Source organism: Pteronotus mesoamericanus, unplaced genomic scaffold (assembly GCF_021234165.1).
Source record: "Pteronotus mesoamericanus isolate MK-2021 breed Mesoamerican mustached bat unplaced genomic scaffold, CSHL_Meso_final contig_69, whole genome shotgun sequence".
Lineage (NCBI taxonomy): Eukaryota > Metazoa > Chordata > Mammalia > Chiroptera > Mormoopidae > Pteronotus > Pteronotus mesoamericanus.
The window spans coordinates 726,727-748,544 of NW_026555237.1; the positions used below are offsets into that span (position 1 = coordinate 726,727).

Consider the following 21,818-nt stretch of genomic DNA (forward strand, 5'->3'; position numbering starts at 1 on the left):
TGTAGGTCTCTTGCTCTGAGGTGGGTCTCTTGTAGGCAGCATATGTGTAGGTCATGTTTTCTAATCCATTCAGCTACCCTGTGTCTTTTGATTGGGGTTTTAGTCCATTCACATGAGAGATATTACTGATAGAAACTTACTCATCTTTTCTCTTCGTACTTGTGTTCCTCCCTGTCTCATTCTTTTCCTTCATCTGCTTAAACCAGTCCCCTTAGCATATCTTGGAGTGCTGGTTTGGTAGAGATGTATTCTTTTAGCTCTCTTTTGTCTGGGAAACTCCGTATTTCTCCTTCTATTTTAATGGAGAGCCTAGCTGGGTAGAGCAGCCTTGGCTGTAGGCCCTTGCTTTTCATGGCTTGGAATATTTGCTGCCATTCCCTTCTGGCTTGCAGTGTTTCTGTTGAGAAGTCAGCTCCTAGGCGTATCGGGGCCCCCTTGTATGTTACTTTCTCCTTCTCCCTTGCTGCCTTGAGGGTTCTCTCTTTGTCTTTGACATTTGCCCTTTTAATGATGATGTGTCTTGGAGTGGACCTCCTTGGTTCCCTCTTGAGTCGGGCCCTTTGTGCCTCCTGGATCCATGAGAGCCTTTCTCTCCTCAAATTAGGAAATTTTCCATCATTACTTTTTCGAGGAGGTTCTCTATTCCTTGCTCCTCTTCTTCTTCCGGTATCCCTATTATACGGATATTATTGCGTTTCAGGTTGTCCTGCATTTCCCTAAATGCTTCTTCATTCTTTTTGAGCCGTTTTTCCATTTCTTGTTCTTTCTGGGAGCTTCTTTCAATCTTATCCTCCATGTCACTGACTCGATCCTTGGCTTCATCCAGCCTGCTTTGGATTCCTTCTACTGTGTTCTTCAATTCAGAAATGGCATTCTTCATATCCTCTTATGTCTTCTTGATAGTTTCTACATCCTTTTTCAGAGTGATATAGTTTGCTGTAAGATCCTGATAGTTTCTATACAGTTTCTCATAGTTGTCTTTGAGCTGGCTGAGCTCATTGAGCTTCCTTAGAACCATTGTTTTAAATTCCATATCTGATAGTTCCCTTGCCTCTATTTCATTGAGCTCTCTCTGTGGGGAGTCCCCTTTTCCCCTCATTTGAGGGGAACTTCTTTTTCTTCCCATTTTTGTGAGAGTCTGTTAAGTATTTTTGTCCTTTACTTTTCTTTCAGGGCTTGCCTCTGATGATGTCAGTTGTTGACCCTATAGGGTTTAGGTTGTTTGTTTGAGCCTTTCAGGAGTCTAATGCCTGTGTCTGACTCCTGCTTGGAGCAGCTCTGTGAGCCCTTCGGTCAGGGCTGGGCTATTTTTTGGGATCTCTCTGCGCTCTCACGTGGGCTTCTTGAGCGCGTTCCCAGCGCGGCAGTGTCCCCGACCTGCCTGGGCTCGCATGTTTGCCCCAGACCAGGGGGCTTATTCACGACCTCCCGCACTCATCTGGCCTCCCTGGCACGCGAGCTTCGCGGCACTGGTCAGTTTAGGGTCTTCTATTGTGTGTTTTCCCCGCTTTTGGCTCTTTGGGTGCGTTGCCCTCCCTCGCCAAATGGGGACTACGGAAATGGGAGGAAATCAGCTCTAGGACTCTCCAGTTAATCCTGTTTCTGGTCTCTCCTCCAGGGACTCTGGGCAGCTCTACTTATTTTGTGGGTTGCTCCGCAATCGCGGCGGGTAGGTCAATTTACGCCTGCCCTTGCCCCTCTGTGCAATCCCTCGCAGCCCGTATGGGTGCCAGTCTGTGTGAGGCCTTGCCGGCAGGTGCTAGCGTTCGCCAACCCGCGTGGGTCACACACACACTCGCCAACCCTCGCCAGTCACTCGGCGCAAGTCTAAATTGTTGATATACACAAAATAACTTGCTGGGATTTTGATTTGGATTACAGTGAATCTAAAGATCAAGTTTGCAAGAACAGACATCTTAACAATATTGAATTTACTTCTTGCAGTTTTTCCCTATATACAAGCAATGAATAAGTAGATTTTGAAACTATACACACACCATTTGCATCAGTACCAAAAGCTCAATACTTATATATTAATCTCATTAAATGTGTACAAGATCTATATGAGGTAAAGTACAACATTTTAATGAAATTAATCAAAGAAGAAATAAATGAATGAGGAGAAATTTTATGTCCATAGATAAGAAGGAACCGTGATATGCCTCCATGTTAACATTTTCTTTGCACTTATCATGTTTTATTCATATCAGAAAACTTTAGTGGAGGGGGGCTGTCTTCTGTCATATAATTCTTGTGTACCAAGATTGGAGAGTCTTATGTTACTATCCTAAAAGTTTACTATTATGGCTCCCTATTATGTTGGCTCTCTTTTAAGTAACATCTTAGGTAACAGTTTGGGTTTTTTGGTTCACTTGAAAAAATATAAGAGGGTTTTTAGATTCTTCCCATAGATCTTATTGCCTTACCAGTAGCAACCAAAGCAGTTCTCTCTTAACATCGTAGAGTTCTCTTATATGTAATATCATAAGGAGAGCACACATACTAGAACTCAGTCCAGTTTTGTCACTTAATAGATGCATAGTTTTAATCATGATATGTGACCTCTCTGAGCCTCAATTTCTTTATTTGAAAGTGATTATTGTATCTTCTTTTTTTGTTTATTTTGAGGAGTAAGAGAATGTAAGGTAGTATAGTGCTTGCACATAATAGACATTTATTAAAACTGGCAACTATGTTTATCTTAAGAATTTTTTTCCTTGAATACTTACATGACCCTGCTGTCTGTCTCTCTCACTCTCTCTCCTTTTGCTTGTGTAGTTCTCACACATATATGTGAGATATCAGTATAGAGGTATGACCAGCTATTTGCAACACCTTTAAATATTTTTCTTTCTTTATTAAAAAACAGAAACTACTTATTCAGTACCTAATCAATTGAATGCCATGTTGAAAATATTTGAAAAACAGTCAAATATGTTAGAGAGGTAAGCTTTTAAAAATAATTTCTTTTCTGAATTAAAAAAGTGAATATGTATTTGTTTTAGAAAATTTGGAAATATAAAGAATAAGATCACTGTTAAAAAATTTAGTGTTTTTATATCAATTTTTGATATTTATAATTTTAAAACTTAAAATTATAATCACACAGAATGTAAAATTGTACAGTTACAATGAGAAATTTGTGTCCATTCTTCAAAAAATTAAAAATATAATTATCATATGGTTCAGCAATTCCATTCCTGGGTATATACCTCCCAAACTGAAATTAACATTTTTTAAAATTGTATTTAGATTCTTATTCTTTTTTTTTTAATTTTATTTTAATTTATTTTTTCAAATACATTTCTCTCTGCCTACTCCCAACCACTTTCACTTGCCCCCTCCCTCCTTCCCTCCCTCAGCTCTTCCCCTTTGGTTTTGCCCATGAGTCCTTGCTACATGTTCCTTGACTTTCCCCTTCCCTTCCTTTTCCCTGCCCCTCCTCCCTCCTTCCCTCTTGTCTCTGTTGATTTCTTTTCCTTTCAGTGTTGCTGGTCTTATTTTTCTTGCATCTTTGTGTTGTTGGTTAGGTTCTGCTTATAGGTGAGATCATATGGTATTTGTCAGTAGATGATTGGATCAAAAAATTATGAAATTAACATCTTGAAGAGCTATTTATATACACATATTCACTGTAGCATTATTCACAAGAGCAAAGAATTGGAAGTAACCCAGGTGTCCAATGATGAATGCATAAAGAAAATGAAATATATATATACAATGGAATATGGTTCAGTGTTAAAAAGAAAGGAAATTCTGACATAGGGTACAACCTGAATGAACATTGAGGATACTATAGTAAGTAAAAGAAACCAGTCACAAAAAGACAAGAATTTTATGGTTTTATTAATATGAAGTACAAACTGTAGTCAAATTTATAGAGACAGAAGGTAGAATGATGGTTGCCAGGGGCTGAGGAGAATGGGGGATGGGGAGTTGTTTAATGGAGTTACAGTTTTGCAAGATGAAAAGAGTTCCGGAGGTTGGTTGCACAATAATGTGAATGCACTTTAGTGTGGACTTAGAAATAGTTAAATGGAAAATTTATGTTATGTATAGTTTAAAATTTTAGAAAGTAAAAATTACATTCATACAAAATGTTTCTTGTATATGTACTTTTCACTTATTGATAATTCTTTGTAAACTCATAATTATTTTTAAGTAAATGTTTTAAAGTAAAACATATCCAGAAAGTTCATATCACTCAGGGAGTTTTAAAAAAATTATTTAGATTCAACATTGAAAAGTTGGGAAATTTTACATGATCAGATTTTCTAGTTATCAAATTGAGTGATCATAGAAAAGTGTAAAGAGAGTTCCAGCCAAGGTGGAGTTGTAGGTAGATATACTTCACTTCTTCTCACAACCAAAATAAGGGAAAAAACCAATTTAAAAACAAAAAGAACCCCAGAACTTCAAGAAAATCAAGCTGTATGGAAGTCTGATAACCAAAGAGTTAAAGAAGAAACATTCATCTAGAATAGGAGGGGCAAAGACAGGTAGCTGGGATGGAGAAGACACGTGACAAGGTGGCTGGAAGACTGGGTGGTCCCACATTTGCTTGTGGATAAGCCAGGAGGAACAACTGGGGAGCGAGACAAACCATGCAAACCAGGGTTCCAGTGCTGGGAAATAAAGCCTCAAAATCTTTGGTGGTAAACACCTGTGGGGGTTCTGGGGGCAGGAGAAACTTCCAGTTTCACAGGAGAGTTTATTGGAGGGGCCAACAGGGTCCTAGAATGTACACATGCCCACCTACCCAGGAATCAGCACTTGAAAGGGCACAATCTGCCTGTGAGAAGTGAGGGAAGTAATAGAAAGTGGGGTGAGAGCGGAGAGAACTAGGAAGCAGCATTTTCCCCTCTCTGACCCTTCCCTCACATATAGGGCCACAACGCAGCAAAGTCGGTTGCCTTGACCTGGTGAATACCTAAGGCTCCCCACCCTTACAATATAACAGGTGCACCGAGACAAAGAAATACAGCCCAAATGAAATAAAAGATCAAAATTCCAGAAAAAGAACTAAGCAAAGAGGTGATAGCCAATCTATCAGATTCAGAATTTAAAACACTGGTAATCAGGATGCTCACAGAAATGATTGAGTATGATTGCTAAATAAAGGAAGAAATGAAGGCTATACAAAGTGAAATAAAGGAAAATATACAGGGAAACAACAGTGAAGTGTAGGAAACTGGGGCTCAAATCAATGATTTAGAACAAAAGGAAGAAATAAACATGCAACAAGAACAGAATGAAGGAACAATTAAAAAAAAGTGAGAGGCTGAGGAACCTCTGGAACAATGTTAAACATTCCAATATCTGAGTCATAGGGGTGCCCAAAAGAGAAGAGTAAAAGCAAGAAATTGAAAACTTATTTGAAAAATAATGAAGGAAAACTTCCCGTTGCTGGCAAAGGAACTAGACATGCAGGTCTGGGATGTTCAGAGAGTCCCAAGGTAGTTGGATCCAAGAAGAAACACACCAAGACACATCATAATTACATTACCCAAGATTAAAGATAAAGAGAGAATCTTAAAAGCAGCAAGAGAAAAGAAGACAGTTAACCTACAAAGGAGTTCCCATAAGACTATCAGCTGATTTCTCAAAAGAAACCTTGCAGGCAAGGGGCTGGCAGGAAGTATTCAAAGTCATGAAAGACAAGGAGCTACATCCAAGATTACTCTATCCAGCAAAGCTATCATGTAGAATGGAAGGGCAGATAAAGTACTTCCTAGGTAAGGAAAAGTTAAAGGAGTTCATCATCACCAAGCCCTTATTATGTGAAATGTTGAAGGGGCTTATCTAAGAAAAAGAAGATCAAAAACTATGAACAGTAAAATGACAACAAACAACTATCAACAACTGAACCTAAAAAACAAAAACAAAAACTAAGCAAATAGCTAGAATAAGAACAGAATGACAGAAATTGAGATCACATGGAGGGTTATCAGTGGAAATGGGGAGAATGGAGGAAAAGGTATAGGGAGTAAGAAGCGTAATTGGTAGGCACAAAATAGACAGGGAGAGGCTAAGAATATTATAGAAAATGCAAAAGCCAAAGAACTTATATGTGTGACCCAATGAATATAAATGAACTAAGGGACATGAACTAAGGGGTGGGGGTAGGGGAATGCTGGAGGGAAGGGCTGTACAGAGTGGAGGAGGATAAGGGGAGAAAAAAAATAGGACAACTGTAATAGCATATTTAATAAAATATACTTAGAAAAGTAAAGAAAGTGTAAAGAAAATGTAAAGAAAGTTACGTCTGGGGAAGTCGCTAAAAATGGAACTAAAGGACTTATTGCTTGTTTTCATTAATGGTCAGTTATGTGGTATGCAATTAAATTAGATGCTATTTATCATTTTCTCTTTCTGTCTTTTTAGAATCCTTTATATTAGAAGGTTAGGGTCAGAATTTTCACGGCCTTGTCAGATGAAAACTCTAACATGTTCTAGGGGCATTCTTAAAGGTGGAGATTAGTTTCCATGACTATTTTATCCATTGAACCCAGGGTATTAAAGCAGACATCTATACTATTCAATATTATTTATTCTAGCTCCTCATATTAGGCTGTTAGTGCTAGTTATAACTGGTTTTAGAATTCCTGGGTGTAGTAGAAAGAAGTGTAAAGAACTAGCTTAAGGGATTACTATAAAGGAGAGAATTTCCAACTTGAATGGTCTTTTTTTTTTAATTTATTTTTTTGTTCAAATACATTTGTCTCCGCCTTCCCCCCACCACTTTCCCCTGTCCCCCTTCCCCATCTCCCTCCCTCAATCCTTCCTCACTTTGGCTTTGTCCATGACCAACTTGAATGGTCTTATAGTCAGTATGAGCTTTGTACAATTGTCTGATTAGAAAGTATTATATAAATTGATGCAACAAGTTCTAGAAAGATAGGCAGCAATCTAAAATTATCTCTGTGGAGATCATTGAATTTTCAGAATGGTAGTCAAAGTGTACTCTAGTCTTATTTATTTGAAAAATTTTCACAAAGAATATGTATATGTATGTCACATAAATAAAAATATAAATAAAATTATAATATAATACAGACATTTTTGATCTTTTCAGAGCTAAGAATGATCAAATTCTGTTAGAAACTGTAAGTATATCTGTTTGAAATTGTACTTTGCTCTTATTAATAGATTCTTGAAATTGTCAGAATAATAATCTTAAATAAGGATGCAAGGCTTACTCAGTTTGTTCAAGTTTTCTATGCATATTTTAGCTGGATAGCTTTGTTCATTCTTTTGAATAATATGTTTTATTCTTATATAATATTATAATTATTATATAATAATAAATTGTAATATATATTGTATAATATAATGATGCATATTATATATAATATTAACATAATATTGCCATTATTATATTAATAATAACATAATATTAACATAATAAATTATATAATACATAAAATGACAATAGTACCATAATCATATATTAGTGATATATAGTATCTTAGTACACATCATATATTATTTATTATATACTAAATTATATTATTAAAATATTAATATTAAAATAATATTATATTATTGTTAAGATTATAATATACAATCTTATATAATATGTAATCTTATAGAATTATATAAATATATACTTATTAAAAGATATATAAGATTATATATTTTATATAAGAACTTGTAGTAAAAATAAGTTTTATCTTTATTTTATATATTTAATATTATACATATTTAATAATTTTAATATTGAATAATGTTAATAATTTTACTTTTGTAACATTATATATTAATATTCTTAATAGGACATTTTTTCATATTATATACTTTATAATGAGTTTTATATACTATATAATAATGAGTTTATTATATATTATGTATAATTATTTTATTTTTAAAATTTCTTTATTTCTTTACTTTTAAAAAATTTTCACATACATTTGACTCCATTTACGTGCCACCACTTTCCCCTGCCCTATCCACCCCTACATCCCCTCCTCAATCTTTCCCCACTTTGGCTTCCTCCATGTGTCCTTCACACCTGTTCCTTGATCTGACCCTTCTCCTTCCCCTCCCAGAATCTCCCACTCCAGTCCCAGTTAGGTTCTTCTTTCTTTCAATGTTGCTGGTCATATTTTTCTTGCCTGCTTGCTTAGCTGCTTAGGTTCCACTTATAGGTCAGGTCATATGGTATTTGTCTTTCACTGCCTGGCTTATTTCACTTAGCATAATGCTCTCCAGTTCCATCCATACTGTAGCAAAGGGTGGTAGCTTGATCTTTCTTTCTGCTGCACAGTATTCCACTGTGTAAATGTACCATAGATTTTTGATCCACTCATTTACTGATGGGCATTCTAGCACTTGGCTATTGTAAATTGTGCTGCTATGAACATTAGGGTTCATAGGTTATTTTTAATTATTTTATTATATAATATATATAATAAAATTATATATTTTATTAATATATTTAATATTAATATTATTATATAATATTTTATGTATTATATATTATATAGTTAATTATACATAGTTATATATAATATATAATAATAAGTTGTAATAAAATTTATATAAGGGTTTTTGTAACTTATTCAGAAATACTTCACTTATGACATACTGAACTATAATATCTCTCAGCCTTCTAAACTTTAATTCATTGCCACTTCCAGTTCTTTTGCTTCTTTCAGCCTCAATTACAACTTCTCACTACAGATTAGTACCAATGGTTTATTATTTTCATGTGGTAATGAAATTTTTCTTACTTTAATAATTAAGTATCCAAATAAGTTCTCTATATTGAGATTTTGCTTTTTATTATTACTAAAATTATGATGTTTGTCTTAAGAAATACAAACAGATTCAAAATGATTTCCAAATTTTATCAGAGGAGAAATTGGTGCTGGAAAATGAACTACAAAAGTTGAGAAATAAAGAGGTTAGTTAAATTTTAGTGATTAAAAATGGTATACAGTACCTAAAGTTTCTTATTATATTAGGATAGGAATCAAATATATATTTAAATGTTTTATTATACATTTTCAATATTAATAGTTGGTAACACCTGTGTTTTAAAAGTGTAAAATAATACTGTATTTAAATTACAATATTATCTACAAAACTAAAAGTGTGGTATGAAAAACAAAGTAAATTTTAAACATTCTGAAAGACACTTTTAGGCTTAATATTGAACTTTATTAAAATATCAATCAACTTTACTGCAATTAGTTCTTTGCAATTACAGAATCTGTGTCTCAGCTCACTGTATCAAGTAGAGTGAATTGAAATATCTAGGATAAAATTTTTTCCTAATTTTTTCTCCTTTGCCAGGTTTATAAAGCTTATAAAATTCAAATTGTAGAAAAAAATGGATTAGAAGCAAATTTTTACTAACTTCTTATTAACTCCATAAGATGTATGTTTCAACATAAAATGAAGGAAAATACTCTTTCCTATATGTACTAATGTTGGACCTGATACCTCTTTCTTTCTAAAGAGAATGCAGAAATAGTACCAGGAATTTTTTTTTACCTAATCAGTTAGAAAAGCAGACAGGTGTCAAATATAAGACCAGAGCTTCACACACAATTAGGAATAGTTTCATTTAGATATAGTTCCAACTAGGAATTGAAGATAAAATAATAAATAAAATTAAAATAAAATAGTATATTATTGTATTAAATAATTGAGTAGTCTGGCCAAGTGTATTTTGCAACATTTAATCATTTATTTTACCATTAGATCTACATTAAGAAAAACCTTGGAGCATACTTCCAGTCAAGGTGGCTGCATAGGTTTCTCCTCCTCTTATGTTCCTGTGCTTGCTTCCTCCTATAGTCACATCAAAGTTACAATTACACTACAGAACAACCACCATTCAGAACTGCCCGAAGTCTAGCTGAATAGAAAACCTGTAACTAAGGATATATAGAAAAAAGTCATGTAGTTATGATAGAAAGAGTGGAGATGTGGAATGGGTTGGTCCCACACCCATGTGTGGTGGTTAAAAATTGAGAGGGATATCTTAGATGTGGAGGTCCCCACTGAGGAGTGAGAGGTCCCAGTTCCATGGGGGGAGTTCTCAGCTCAGGATTCCAGTGTCAGGAAGAGAATTCCCCATAACTTCTGGCTGTGAAAACCAGTGAGGGTTGTGGCTGAGTGGTACCAAAAGCTGCTCGAGTTCCCGGTGTCCCTCTTAAAACGCCTGCATGGATTTATATGGACTAATTTGCTTTGAGCTCCAGCACTGGGGAAACATTTCAAAAGGCACCAGGTATATATGGGGAGGAACTGAATTGTCTGGAGAGCATTATGCTACATGAAAAAAGCCAGGTGGTGAAAGACAAATACCATATGATCTTACCTACAAGTAGAACCTAAACAACAAAACAAACAAGCAGGCAAAATATAAACAGAGACATTGAAATAAAGAGCAAACTGACAGTAACCAGAGGGCAGGGAGGAGAGGGATAATGGAGGAAAATACGGGAAAGATCATCAAGGAATATGTATAAAGGACGCAAGCAGACAGAGAGGGGCAAAATGGCAGAGCAGTGAATGGAAGTCACACTGACTTTCTCCCAAGACCAATCTGGAATTACAACTAAATTTTGGAGAAATTACCTGGAACAGACAACTGAACAATAGCGAGAGAGAAGCCTTATAACCTCAGACAGACAGAAGAATCAGCTTCAGCACAACCTGACTGGTAAGGAGTGTGGTGGACACTTGAGAGGGCTGGCTGCAAACCCACAGCAGCAGTGTGAGAGGGATATTTAAGAAGCCAGTTGGATACCCCTGAGAAGAGTGGGATCCAAACCATAAGACGGTATTCCCAGCCTATAGCACAAGAGCCCAAAAAATACACAGATAACAGCCAGCTGTGAAAGTGGCAAGGTTGCTCTCTGCCACACATGGGTGGCTGGAGAAGCAAAGAGCTGTTTAAAGGGCCAACACATAAATTTTCATTTGCAGCTGCTTACCCTGGGCTCTGGCAAAGGAGCGGGCAGAGTGGGCTAGAGATGCTTGGGGAGACACTGGGGATGGAGGTTTTGGGGAGAGAACTGAGGGAGTAGCCCCTGGATACTAGTGATGATTCATCTCCTATATGACAGCCATCATGCTCAGATAGACCACTCCACTCCAAGCAGCCTGAGGGGAAACAATAGCCCTAGCCACAGGAGGGATTCGGCCTCTCACTGTGGTGCTTAATTCTGATGGCTTAGTGCAGAGTGACTACATTAACAACTGAAAGAGACAGCCACAGACAGTAGATCCCTGGAGGTCTTGAACAGACTGCCTAAGGTCACACAGGGTAAATACATGACATCACCAGAGGCAGATCCAAAGAGAAAAACAGCAGTAAATAGTAGAGGCTACCGAGACAAAATCCACAGCGGTCCCCATTATTTGCAATACTTTTTTTACTACATAGCTTTTTAATGTTCATTTCTTGTCCATCAAGTTTGTGCATATTAAGTCATTAGATTTCATGATATATTTTTTTCTCTCCATTAATATAATAATCTTAATCTCTTTAAAGCCTCATTAATACTGGTTCATGTGCTGTTGAAAATGGGATTGCAGGAGGGAGTTATGTTGTGGATATGGGTGAGATTTCTCGGCTTTGTGATTTTATTCTGGCAACACCTGCACAAAACACACAAGATGTGGTATGCAGAGTGACCCTTAGTCAACCAGCTGGAGGGAAGGACCCACAAAGAATAACCAAACAATCAAAACCCAATTACTTCCAGACAGCCAACATAAATGGCATAAAAGGCATCCAAAGAGAAGCAAGTTCAGGAAATCAAGGAGACTGCACCACTGAATCTCACAGGTCTCCTACCATAGAAATTCACCCCATAAAGTCAGGAAGATAAAACTTATCAATTTAAGAAGCAGAAGCAAAAAAGAAGAGTCTCACAATAATGGGAAGACAAAGAAACACTCCCCAATTGAAAGGAAAGGAGGAATCCTCAGAAAGAGTACTAAATGAAATAGAGGCAAGTAAACTATCAGATATTGAGTCCAAAACAGTTGTTATAAGGAAGCTCGAAGAGCTCAATGAGGTCAGAGAGAATTACTGAAAACTACAGAGAACTATGAGGAACCTACTGCAAACAATATCAGTATGAAAAATAAACTATCAATAAGAGGCAAGAAGAAATGAAGAACACCATTTCTGAATTGAAAAACACAGTAGAAGAAATTGAAAGCAGACTAGATGAAGCAGAGGAACGAATCAGAGAGCTGGAGGACAAGGTAGAAGAAAACACACAGAAAGAGCAATAAAATGAAAAAAAGACTCAAAAAGCATGAAGAGGCATTAAGGGAAATGCAGGACAACCTGAAACATAATAATATACATATAATAGGGATACCAGAGGGAGAAGAGGAGGAAGGGAGAGAGAAGCTCTTTGAAAGCGTAATGATGGAAACTTCCCTAATTTGAGGAAACAAAAAGACACATAAATCCAAGAAGCACAGAGTCCCAATCAAGAGGAATCCAAAGACGCCCACTCTAAGACATAATATATAAATGGCAAATATCAAAGATAGAATCTTAAAGGCAGTAAGGGAAAAACTGGTAGTAACATACAAGGGACCCCTGATAAGGCTAGTGGCTGACTTCTCAACAGAAACACTACAAGCCAGAAGGGAATGGCAAGAAATATTCCAAGTCATGAAAACAAAGGCCTGCAACCAAGACTGCTCTACCCAGCAAGGCTCTCAATTAAAAAGGAAGGCAAAATAAGGAGTTTCCCAGACAAGAGAAGGCTAAAAGAATACACCTCCAAAATACCAGCATTGCAAGATATGCTACAGGGACTACTTCAAGGAGATGTAGAAAAATAGTAAGAGAGGAACACCAGTACAAAGGGGAAAATGAGTAAGTATGTATCAATATTAACTTTAAACGTTAATGGATTAAATGGTCCAGTCAAAAACATAGGGGTAGCTGAATGGATAAGACAACATGACCTCCACATATACTGCCTACAAGAGACCTGCCTCATAACACAGGAACTACACAGACTGAGAGTTAAGATATGGAAAAAAAATCCAATAAATGTACAGGAAGAAAAAGCAGAGGTAGCAATACTTGTATCAGACAAAACAGATTTCCTAACAAAGACCATAAAAAGAGACACAAAAGGACACTTCATAATATTCAAAGGAAGTATCCTTCAAGAATAGCAACATTGTAAATCTATATGCACCCAACATAGGAGCACCCAAATATATAAGGAAAATCTTGGAGGACTTAAAGAAAGATATAGAGAGAGCAACATGTTGACAGTAGAGGATTTTAACACCCCACTGTCAACAATGGATAGATCTGTTTTCAGAGAAGATGGCGGAGGAGTGAATGGGAGTCACGCTGACTTCCTCCCAAGACCAAACTGGAATTGCAACTAAATAGTGGAGTAATCACCGGGAAAACAATGGAACGATAGTGGGAGAGGAGCCTTGGAGCCATGGACAGTGGATTCAACTCTCACACATCCCAACGGGTGAGAAGTGCGCTCGAGGTTCGAGAGGGTGGGCTGGGTGCCCACGTCACTAGCACCAGAGGGACATTGAAATGGCCAGTTAGCTTCCCCTGAGAAGAACAGGGTCTGAATCATAAACAGGGACCCCTAAACTACAGTAGCTAAAACCAAGAAAATACAGACAAAATGCAACCCCGAAAAGCTTAGGGGCGCTCTCTGCCAGAGACAGGTGGCTGGGGATGCAAAAAGACATTTAAAGGGCCAACACAAAAATTGCAGTGGCAGCCACCCTCCTTGATCTCTGGGTAGAGGCGGCAGCAGGGTGGGCTGGTGCCTGGGAAAAGACTGGTGAGGAAAATTTTGTGAAGAGAACTGACAGGGCGGCCGTTGGAGCCTGGGTGATAATGCACCTCCCACTCTGCAGCTACCATCTTGCTCAGGCATAAGGGAATCAATTAACCTGCCTTTTGTGCGCTCTGCATACAGCTTGTGCATGTTAGCTGGAGGACTGAGTGCAGACTGGCTGGAAGAGCCTTTAGGAGAGACTGGAGACAGAGGTTTGGGGAAAAAACGGGAGGAGGAACCGGGGAGTCCTGACTCCCTCTCCATTCTGTAGTCTCCATTGTGGGCTGGAAAGGCGCGACCCCAAAGAGGCAGAAGAGGGGTGTGCAGGAACCAGACTGCCTGCGATTGAAACGCAGTCCACACAGGGGGATGGATCCTTGGCAGAAAGGGTCACAGAACTGCCCGGAGGCCCCTGAGGAGAGTCTGGAAATGGAGGCATTGGGGAAAGAACGGGAGGAGGAACCAGGGAGCCCTGACTCCCTCCTCGTTCGATAGTCTCCATTGTGGGCTGGAAAGGCGCGAACCCAAAAAGGCGGAAGAGGGGTATGCAGGAACCAGACTGCCTGCGATTGAAACACAGGCTGCACAGGTGGTGGATCCTTGGCCAAAGGGGTCACAGAACTGCCCAGAGACCCCTGAGGAGAGACTAGAAACGGAGGCATTGGGGAAAGAACGGGAGGAGGAACCGGGCAGTCCCGACTCCTTCTTCTTGCCCTAGTTCCATTGTGCGGGAAGAGGACACACCCCCAAAGAGCCAAAAGCCGAAAAGCACACATAGAGACCCCCAAAACACCCAGTGCAGGTGCGAACACTTGCGCCGAGTGACCAGCGAGGGTTCGCGAGCCTGTGTGTGACCTGCGCGGGCTGGCGAACACTTGCACAGGCTGGCAAGGCCTCCCACAGATTGGCACCGATTAGGCCTGCGAGGGAGTGCACAGAGCGGCAAGGGCAGGAATCAATTGAACTGTCCGCCAGTGATTGCGGAGCGGCCCACAAATTTGTAGAACCTTGGCCAAAGGGGTCACAGGGCTGCCCAGAATCCCTGGAGGAGAGACCGGAGACAGGATTAACCAGAGAGTCCTGGAGGTGACTTCCTCCCATTTCCGTAGTCCCCATTTGGCGACTGCAAGCAACGCACCCAAAGAGCCAAAAGCGGGGAGAATACACAATAGAAGACTCTAAACAGACCAGTGCCACAGAGCTCTCCGGCCAGGGGGCCAGGTGAGTAAGCGAGGTCGCGAAAAAGCCCCCTGGTCTAGGGTAAGCACATGCGAGCCCAGGCAGGCAGGGGATCCTGCCCTGCCAGGAGCACGCTCAAGGCACTGGCGTGAGAGTGCAGAGCGATCCGAAAAAAAAAGCCCAGCCATGAATGAAGGGGTCACAGAGCTGCCCCAAGTAGGAGTCAGACAGACAGTAGACTCCTGGAAGGCTCAAACAAACAACCAAAGGTCATATAGGGTCAACAACTGACATCATCAGAGGCAGGCCCAGAAAGAAAAGTAAAGGACAAAAATACTTAACACAGTCTCACAGAAATGGGAAGAAAAAGAAGTTCTTCCCAAATGAGTGGAAAAGGGGACTCCGCACAGAGAGAGTTAAATGAAATAGAGGCAAGGGAACTATCATATATTGAATTCAAAACAATGGTTCTAAGGAAGCTCAATGAGCTCAGCCAGCTCAAAGACAACTATGAGAAACTGTATAGAAACTATCAGGATCTTACAGCAAACTATATCACTCTGAAAAAGGATGTAGAAACTATCAAGAAGACATAAGAGGATATGAAGAATGCCATTTCTGAATTGAAGAACACAGTATAAGGAATCCAAAGCAGGCTGGATGAAGCCAAGGATCGAGTCAGTGACATGGAGGATAACATTGAAAGAAGCTCCCAGAAAGAACAAGAAATGGAAAAAAGACTCAAAATGAATGAAGAGGCATTTAGGGAAATGCAGGACAACCTGAAGCGCAATAATATACGCATAATAGGGATACCAGAAGGAGAAGAAGAGGAGCAAGGGATAGAGAACCTCCTCAAAAAAGTAATCATGGAAAATTTCCCTAATTTGAGAAGAGAAAGGCTCTCATGGATCCAGAAGCCACAGAGGACCCCACTCAAGAGGGATTCAAAGAGGTCCACTCCAAGACACATCATCATTAAAATGGCAACTATCAAAGACAAAGAGAGAATCCTCAAGGCAGCAAGGGAAAAGGAGAAAGTTACATACACGGGGGCTCCGATACACCTAGGAGCTGACTTCTCAACAACAACACTACAAGCCGGAAGGGAATGGTAACAAATACTCCAGTCATGAAAAGCAAGGGCCTACAACCAAGGCTGCTCTACCCAGCTAGGCTCTCCATTAAAATAGAAGGGGAAATACAGAGTTTCCCAGACAAGAGAAGGCTAAAAGTATACATCTCTACCAAACCAGCACTCTAGATATGCTAAGGGAACTGGTTTAAGCAGATGAAGGAAAAGAATGAGAGAGAGAGGAACACAGGTACAAAGAGAAAAGATGAGTAAGTTTCTATCAGTAATATCTCTCAATGTCAATGTACTAAATGCCCCAATCAGAAGACACAGGGTAGCTGAATGGATTAGAAAACATGACCCACACATATGCTGCCTACCAGAGACCCACCTCAGAGCAAGAGACCTACACAGATTGAAAGTAAAGGGATGGAAAAAAATATTCCAAGCAAATGCGCAAAAGAAAAAGGCCACGGGTGCCATACTTGTATCAGGCAAAGTAGATTTCAAAACAAAGGCCATAAAAAGGACCCAGAGGTGCGTTTTACAATACTGAAGGGAAGAATCTATCAAGAAGACATCAACATTGTAAACTTATATGCTCCCAATATAGGAGCCCCCAAGTTTATAAGGAAGTTGTTGGATGACTTCAAAAAAGATATACACAGCAACACACTGATAGTAGGGGATTTCAACACCCCACTGTCAAAAATGGACAGATCTTCCAAACAAAACATTAATAAACATATTGTGGTGCTGAAACACACACTGAATCAAAGAGACTTAACTGACATATATAGAAACTTACATCCCAAAGAAGAAAAATACACATTCTTTTCAAATGCTCATGGCAGCTTTTCAAAGATAGACCACATGATAGGACACAAAGCCAACCTCAGCAAATTCAGGAAAATGTAAATAATACAAAACCTTTTCTCAGACCACAAGGTATTGAAACTGGAAATCAACCTCAAAGAGAAACTTCAAAAACTTACAAACTCATGGAGACTGAACAGTACACTATTAAACAATGAATGGGTCAATAATGAGATAAGAGAAGAAATGAAAAAATTTCTGGAAAAAATTAAAATGAACAGAGAACAGTCCAAAACCTATGGGACACAGCAAAGGCGGTCCTGAGAGGGAAGTTCATAGCAATACAGGCTTACCTAAAAAAGATAGAAACATTTAACATAAAAGACCTAACACTACAACTTCAAGAACTGGAGAAACAACAACAAATAAATCCAAAGCAAGTAGAAGGAAGGAAATAGTCAAGAATAGAGCAGAACTGAATGACGTAGAGATGAAAAGAACAATTCAGGGGATCAATGAATCCAGAAGCTGGTTCTTTCAAAAGATAAATAAAGTTGACAAGCCTTTAAGCACACTCATGAAGAAAAAAGGGAGAGGACCCAAATTAATAATATCAGAAATGAAAGAGGAGAAATAACAACCGATACCACAGAAATACAAAGGATCATCAGAAACTACTATGAACAATTATATGCCAAGAAATTTGAAATCCTTGATTAAATGGATAAATTTTTTAAAAATTATAATATTCCAACACTGAAGGAGGAAGAAAAAGAAAGCTTGAACAGACCGATAACAGCTGGGGAAGTTGAAGCAGTTGTTAACTAAAAAAATAACATGCTTTGGACTTCAGTACTGAAAGTGTATTTATAATACAAAAATAAAACATCTTTTCTGTTGCATTAAAAAAACAACAAGAAACAAACAAACAAAAAAAAAACTCCGGGCACACAAAAGCGCCGGGCCGGATGGTTTCATAGGAGAATTTTACAAAACATTTAAGGAAGAGCTAACTCCTGTCCTTCTCAGACTACTCCAAAAACCAAAGAGAAAGGAAGACTCCCAGACTCTTTCTATGAGGCCAGCATCACCCTGATCCCAAAACCAGATAAAGTCCCTTCAAAGAAAGAAAACTGCAGGCCAATTTCGCTGATAAACATAGATGCTAAAATCCTCAACAACATATTGGAAAACTGCATCCAGCCATACATTAAAAAGATTATCCGCCACGACCAAGTAGGATTCATCCCAGGCATGCAGGGATGGTTCAATATACGCAAATCAGTAAACGTGATACATCACATAAAAAAGAAAAGACAAAAACCACATGATCATCTCGATCGACGCAGAGAAAGCATTCGATAAGGTACAGCACCCATTTATGATCAAAACACTCACCAAAATGGGAATAAATGGGACATTCCTCAACGTAATATGGGCCATATATGAAAAACCTACAGCCAATATCATACTCAACAGGTAAAAACTGAAAGCTTTCCCACTAAGATCGGGAACACGACAAGGATGTCCGCTCTCACCGCTTCTTTTCAACATCGTATTGGAAGTCCTAGCCACAGCAGTCAGACAAGAGAAAGAGAGGAAGGCATCCAAATAGGAAAGGAGGAAGTAAAACTACCATTGTTTGCAGATGACATGATAGTGTACATAGAAAACCCTGTAAACTCTACCAAAAAACTCCTCAACCTAATAAGTGAATTTGGCAAAACAGCAGGATACGAAGTCAACATTCAGAAATCAAAGGCATTTTTGTACACCACCAATGCAATAGAAGAAGTCAGAAAAAAAAAAAACCATTCAATATAGCAAGAAGAAAAATAAGTACCTCGGCATAAATTTAACCAAAGAGGTAAAAGACCTGTATGCAGAAAACTATACAACATTGAAGAAAGAAATTAAGGAACACACAAATAAATGGAAGCATATACCATGCTCACGGATTGGAAGAATTAATATCCTCAAAATGTCCATACTACCCAAAGCAATTTATAGATTCAACACAATCCCTATTAAGATACCAATGACATATTTCACAGAAATAGAACAGACATTTCAAAAATTTATATGGAACCATAAACGACCCCGAATACCCTCAGCAATTTTGAGAGAGAAAAACAAGGTTGGAGGGATCACAATACCGGACATCAAACTCTACTACAAATCCACTATACTCAGAACAATCTGGTACTGGCACAAGGACAGACCCATAGGCCAGTGGAACAGAATAGAAAGCCCAGAAATAAGCCCAGGTCTCTATGGGCATCTAATATTTGACAAAGGGTGCAGAAGCATAAATTGGAGCAATAATAGGCTCATCAACAAATGGTGTTGGAAGATCTGGACGGCTACATGCAAAATTGAAATTGGATCATTAGCTGACACCATACACAAAAATAAACTCAAGATGGATAAAAGACTTAAGTAGAAGTCGCAACACCATCAAAGTCCTAGAGGAGAACATTGGCAGGAAACTCTCAGATATCCCAAGCAGCAATTTTTTCACTGATATGTTTCCTAAAGGAAGGGACATAAAGGAAAGAATCAACAAGTGGGACCTCATCAAAATAAGAAGCTTCTGCATGGCAAAAGAAAACATCAGCAAAATAAAAAGGGAGCCAATGGTATGGGAAAATTTATTCGCTAATGATACATCAGATAGAGGTTTGATCTCCAAGATATATAAAGAACTCACACGACTCCACTCCAAGAAGACAAATGATCCAATCCAAAAATGGGCAAAGGACTGGGCCGATGCTTTTCCAAGGAGGAGATACAGAGGGCCCAGAGGCATTTGAAAGGATGCTCAGCATTACTAGCCATCAGGGAAATGCAGATCAAAACCACCATGAGGTATCACCTCACACCGGTCAGAATGGCCATCACAAACAGATCGACAAACAACAGGTTCTGACGAGGCTGTGGAGAAAAGGGAACGCTAGTACACTGTTGGTGGGAATGCAGACTGGTGCATCCATTGTGGAAAGCAGTGTGGAATGTCCTCAAAAAGCTGAAAATGGAAGTGCCTTTTGATCCAGTGATTCCCCTGCTGGGACTACACCCTACGAATACCGAAACACCAATACAAAAGAAGCAATGCACCGCAGTGTTCATAATAGCACAATTTACAATAGCCAAGTGTTGGAAGCATCCTAAATGCCCATCAGTAGATCATTGGATCCAAAAATTATGGTACCTTTACACAATGGAATACTACACAATAGAAAGAAAAAAAGAACTACAAAACTTCGAGACTTAATGGATGGAATGGAGAGCATTATACTAAGCGAAATACGCCAGGGGGCAAAAGACAAATAGCATATGGTCTCACCTATAAGTGGATCCTAACCAACAATACGAAGATGCAAGGAAAATAAGACCAGCAACATTGAAAGGAAACGAATCCAACAGAGACAAGAGGGAAGAAGGGAGGGGGAGCAGGGGAAAAGGAAAGCAAGGGGAAAGTCAAGGAACATATAGCAAGGACTCATGGACAAAACCAAAGGTGAAGACCTGAGAGAGGGAAGAAGGGAGGGGGCAAGTGAAATTGGTGGGGGGTAGGTAGAGAGAAATGTATTTGAAAAAATAAATTAAAATTAAATTAAAAAAAGCAAAACATGGATAGATCTTCCACACAAAATATCAACAAGGATATTATGGAACTGAATGATGCATTAGATCAAATGGACTTAACTACCATATACGGAGCCTTTCATCCCAAAGAGGCAACGTATACATCCTTTTCAAATGCACATGGAAGATTTTCAAAAGCAGACCACATGATAGGACACAAAACAAGCCTCAACAAATTCAAGAAAACTGAAATCATAACAAGCATTTTCTTGAACCACAATGACCTGAAACTAGAAACCACCCTCAAGGAAAATCTCAAAATATTCAAACTCAATACAGGCTGAATAGCAAGCTATGAAACAATGAAGAGGTCAATAATGAGGTAAGAGAAGAAATCAAAAAGTTTCTGGAAACAAATGAAAATGAGCACACAACAGTCCAAAACCTATGGGACACAGTGAAAGCAGTCCTGAGAAGGAGGTTCATAGCAATACAGGCTACCTAAAAAAGATCGAAACATTTCAAATAAACTACATAACCCTACATCTTAAGAAGTGGAGAAACAACAACAAACAAAGCCCAGAGTGAGTACAAGGAAGGAAATAATCAAAATCAGAGCAGAATTGAATGACTTAGAGACTAAAAGAAATATTCAAAGGATCAACAAATCTAGGAGTTGTTTCTTTGAAAAGATAAACAAAATCAATAAGCCTGTAAGCAGACTCATCAAGAAAAAGAGGGAGAGGACCCAAATTAATAACAGCAGAAACGAAAGAGGAGAAATTACAACTGATACCACAGAAATACAAAGGATTGTAAGAAATTATGATGAATAAGTATATGGCAAGAAATTTGAAAACGGGTGAAATGTACAAATTTCTAGAAACATATAACCTTCTAACAGTGAATGAAGAAGAAGCAGAAAGTCTGAACAGACCAATAACAGCTGGTGAAACTGAAGCAGTAATCAAAAAACTCCAGGCACACAAAAGCCTTGGATTGGACAGTTTCACAGGATAATTTTACAAAACATTTAAGGGGGAGCTAACTCATGTCCTTTTCAGATTATTCCAAAAAAATCCAAGAAGGGGGAAGACTCCCAAACTTTTTTGATGAGGCCACCATCATCCTAATCCCAAAACCAGATTAAGACTCAACAGTGAAAGTAAACTACAGGCCAATATCACTGATAAACATAGATGCTAAAATCCTCAACAAAATATTTGACAAACTACATCCAGCAATTCATTAAAAAGTGCATCCACCACAATCAAGGAAGATTCATCCTAGGAATGTAAGGATGGCTCAATATTCACAAATCAATAAATGCAATACATAACATAAACAAAAGG

General features: G+C 38.6%; 1 protein-coding gene across 1 annotated transcript in view; it reads left to right on the plus strand.

The window, feature by feature from the left end:
- The window catches only part of CCDC7 (coiled-coil domain containing 7), a 184,040-nt gene that overhangs the window by 130,348 nt on the left and 31,874 nt on the right, over positions 1-21,818 (plus strand). The window contains exons 9-12 of the mRNA XM_054582286.1: positions 2,870-2,945; positions 7,076-7,106; positions 8,816-8,905; positions 20,289-20,357. Coding sequence (XP_054438261.1) covers positions 2,870-2,945; positions 7,076-7,106; positions 8,816-8,905; positions 20,289-20,357 — 266 coding nt within the window. The remainder of the gene's footprint in view (positions 1-2,869; positions 2,946-7,075; positions 7,107-8,815; positions 8,906-20,288; positions 20,358-21,818) is intronic.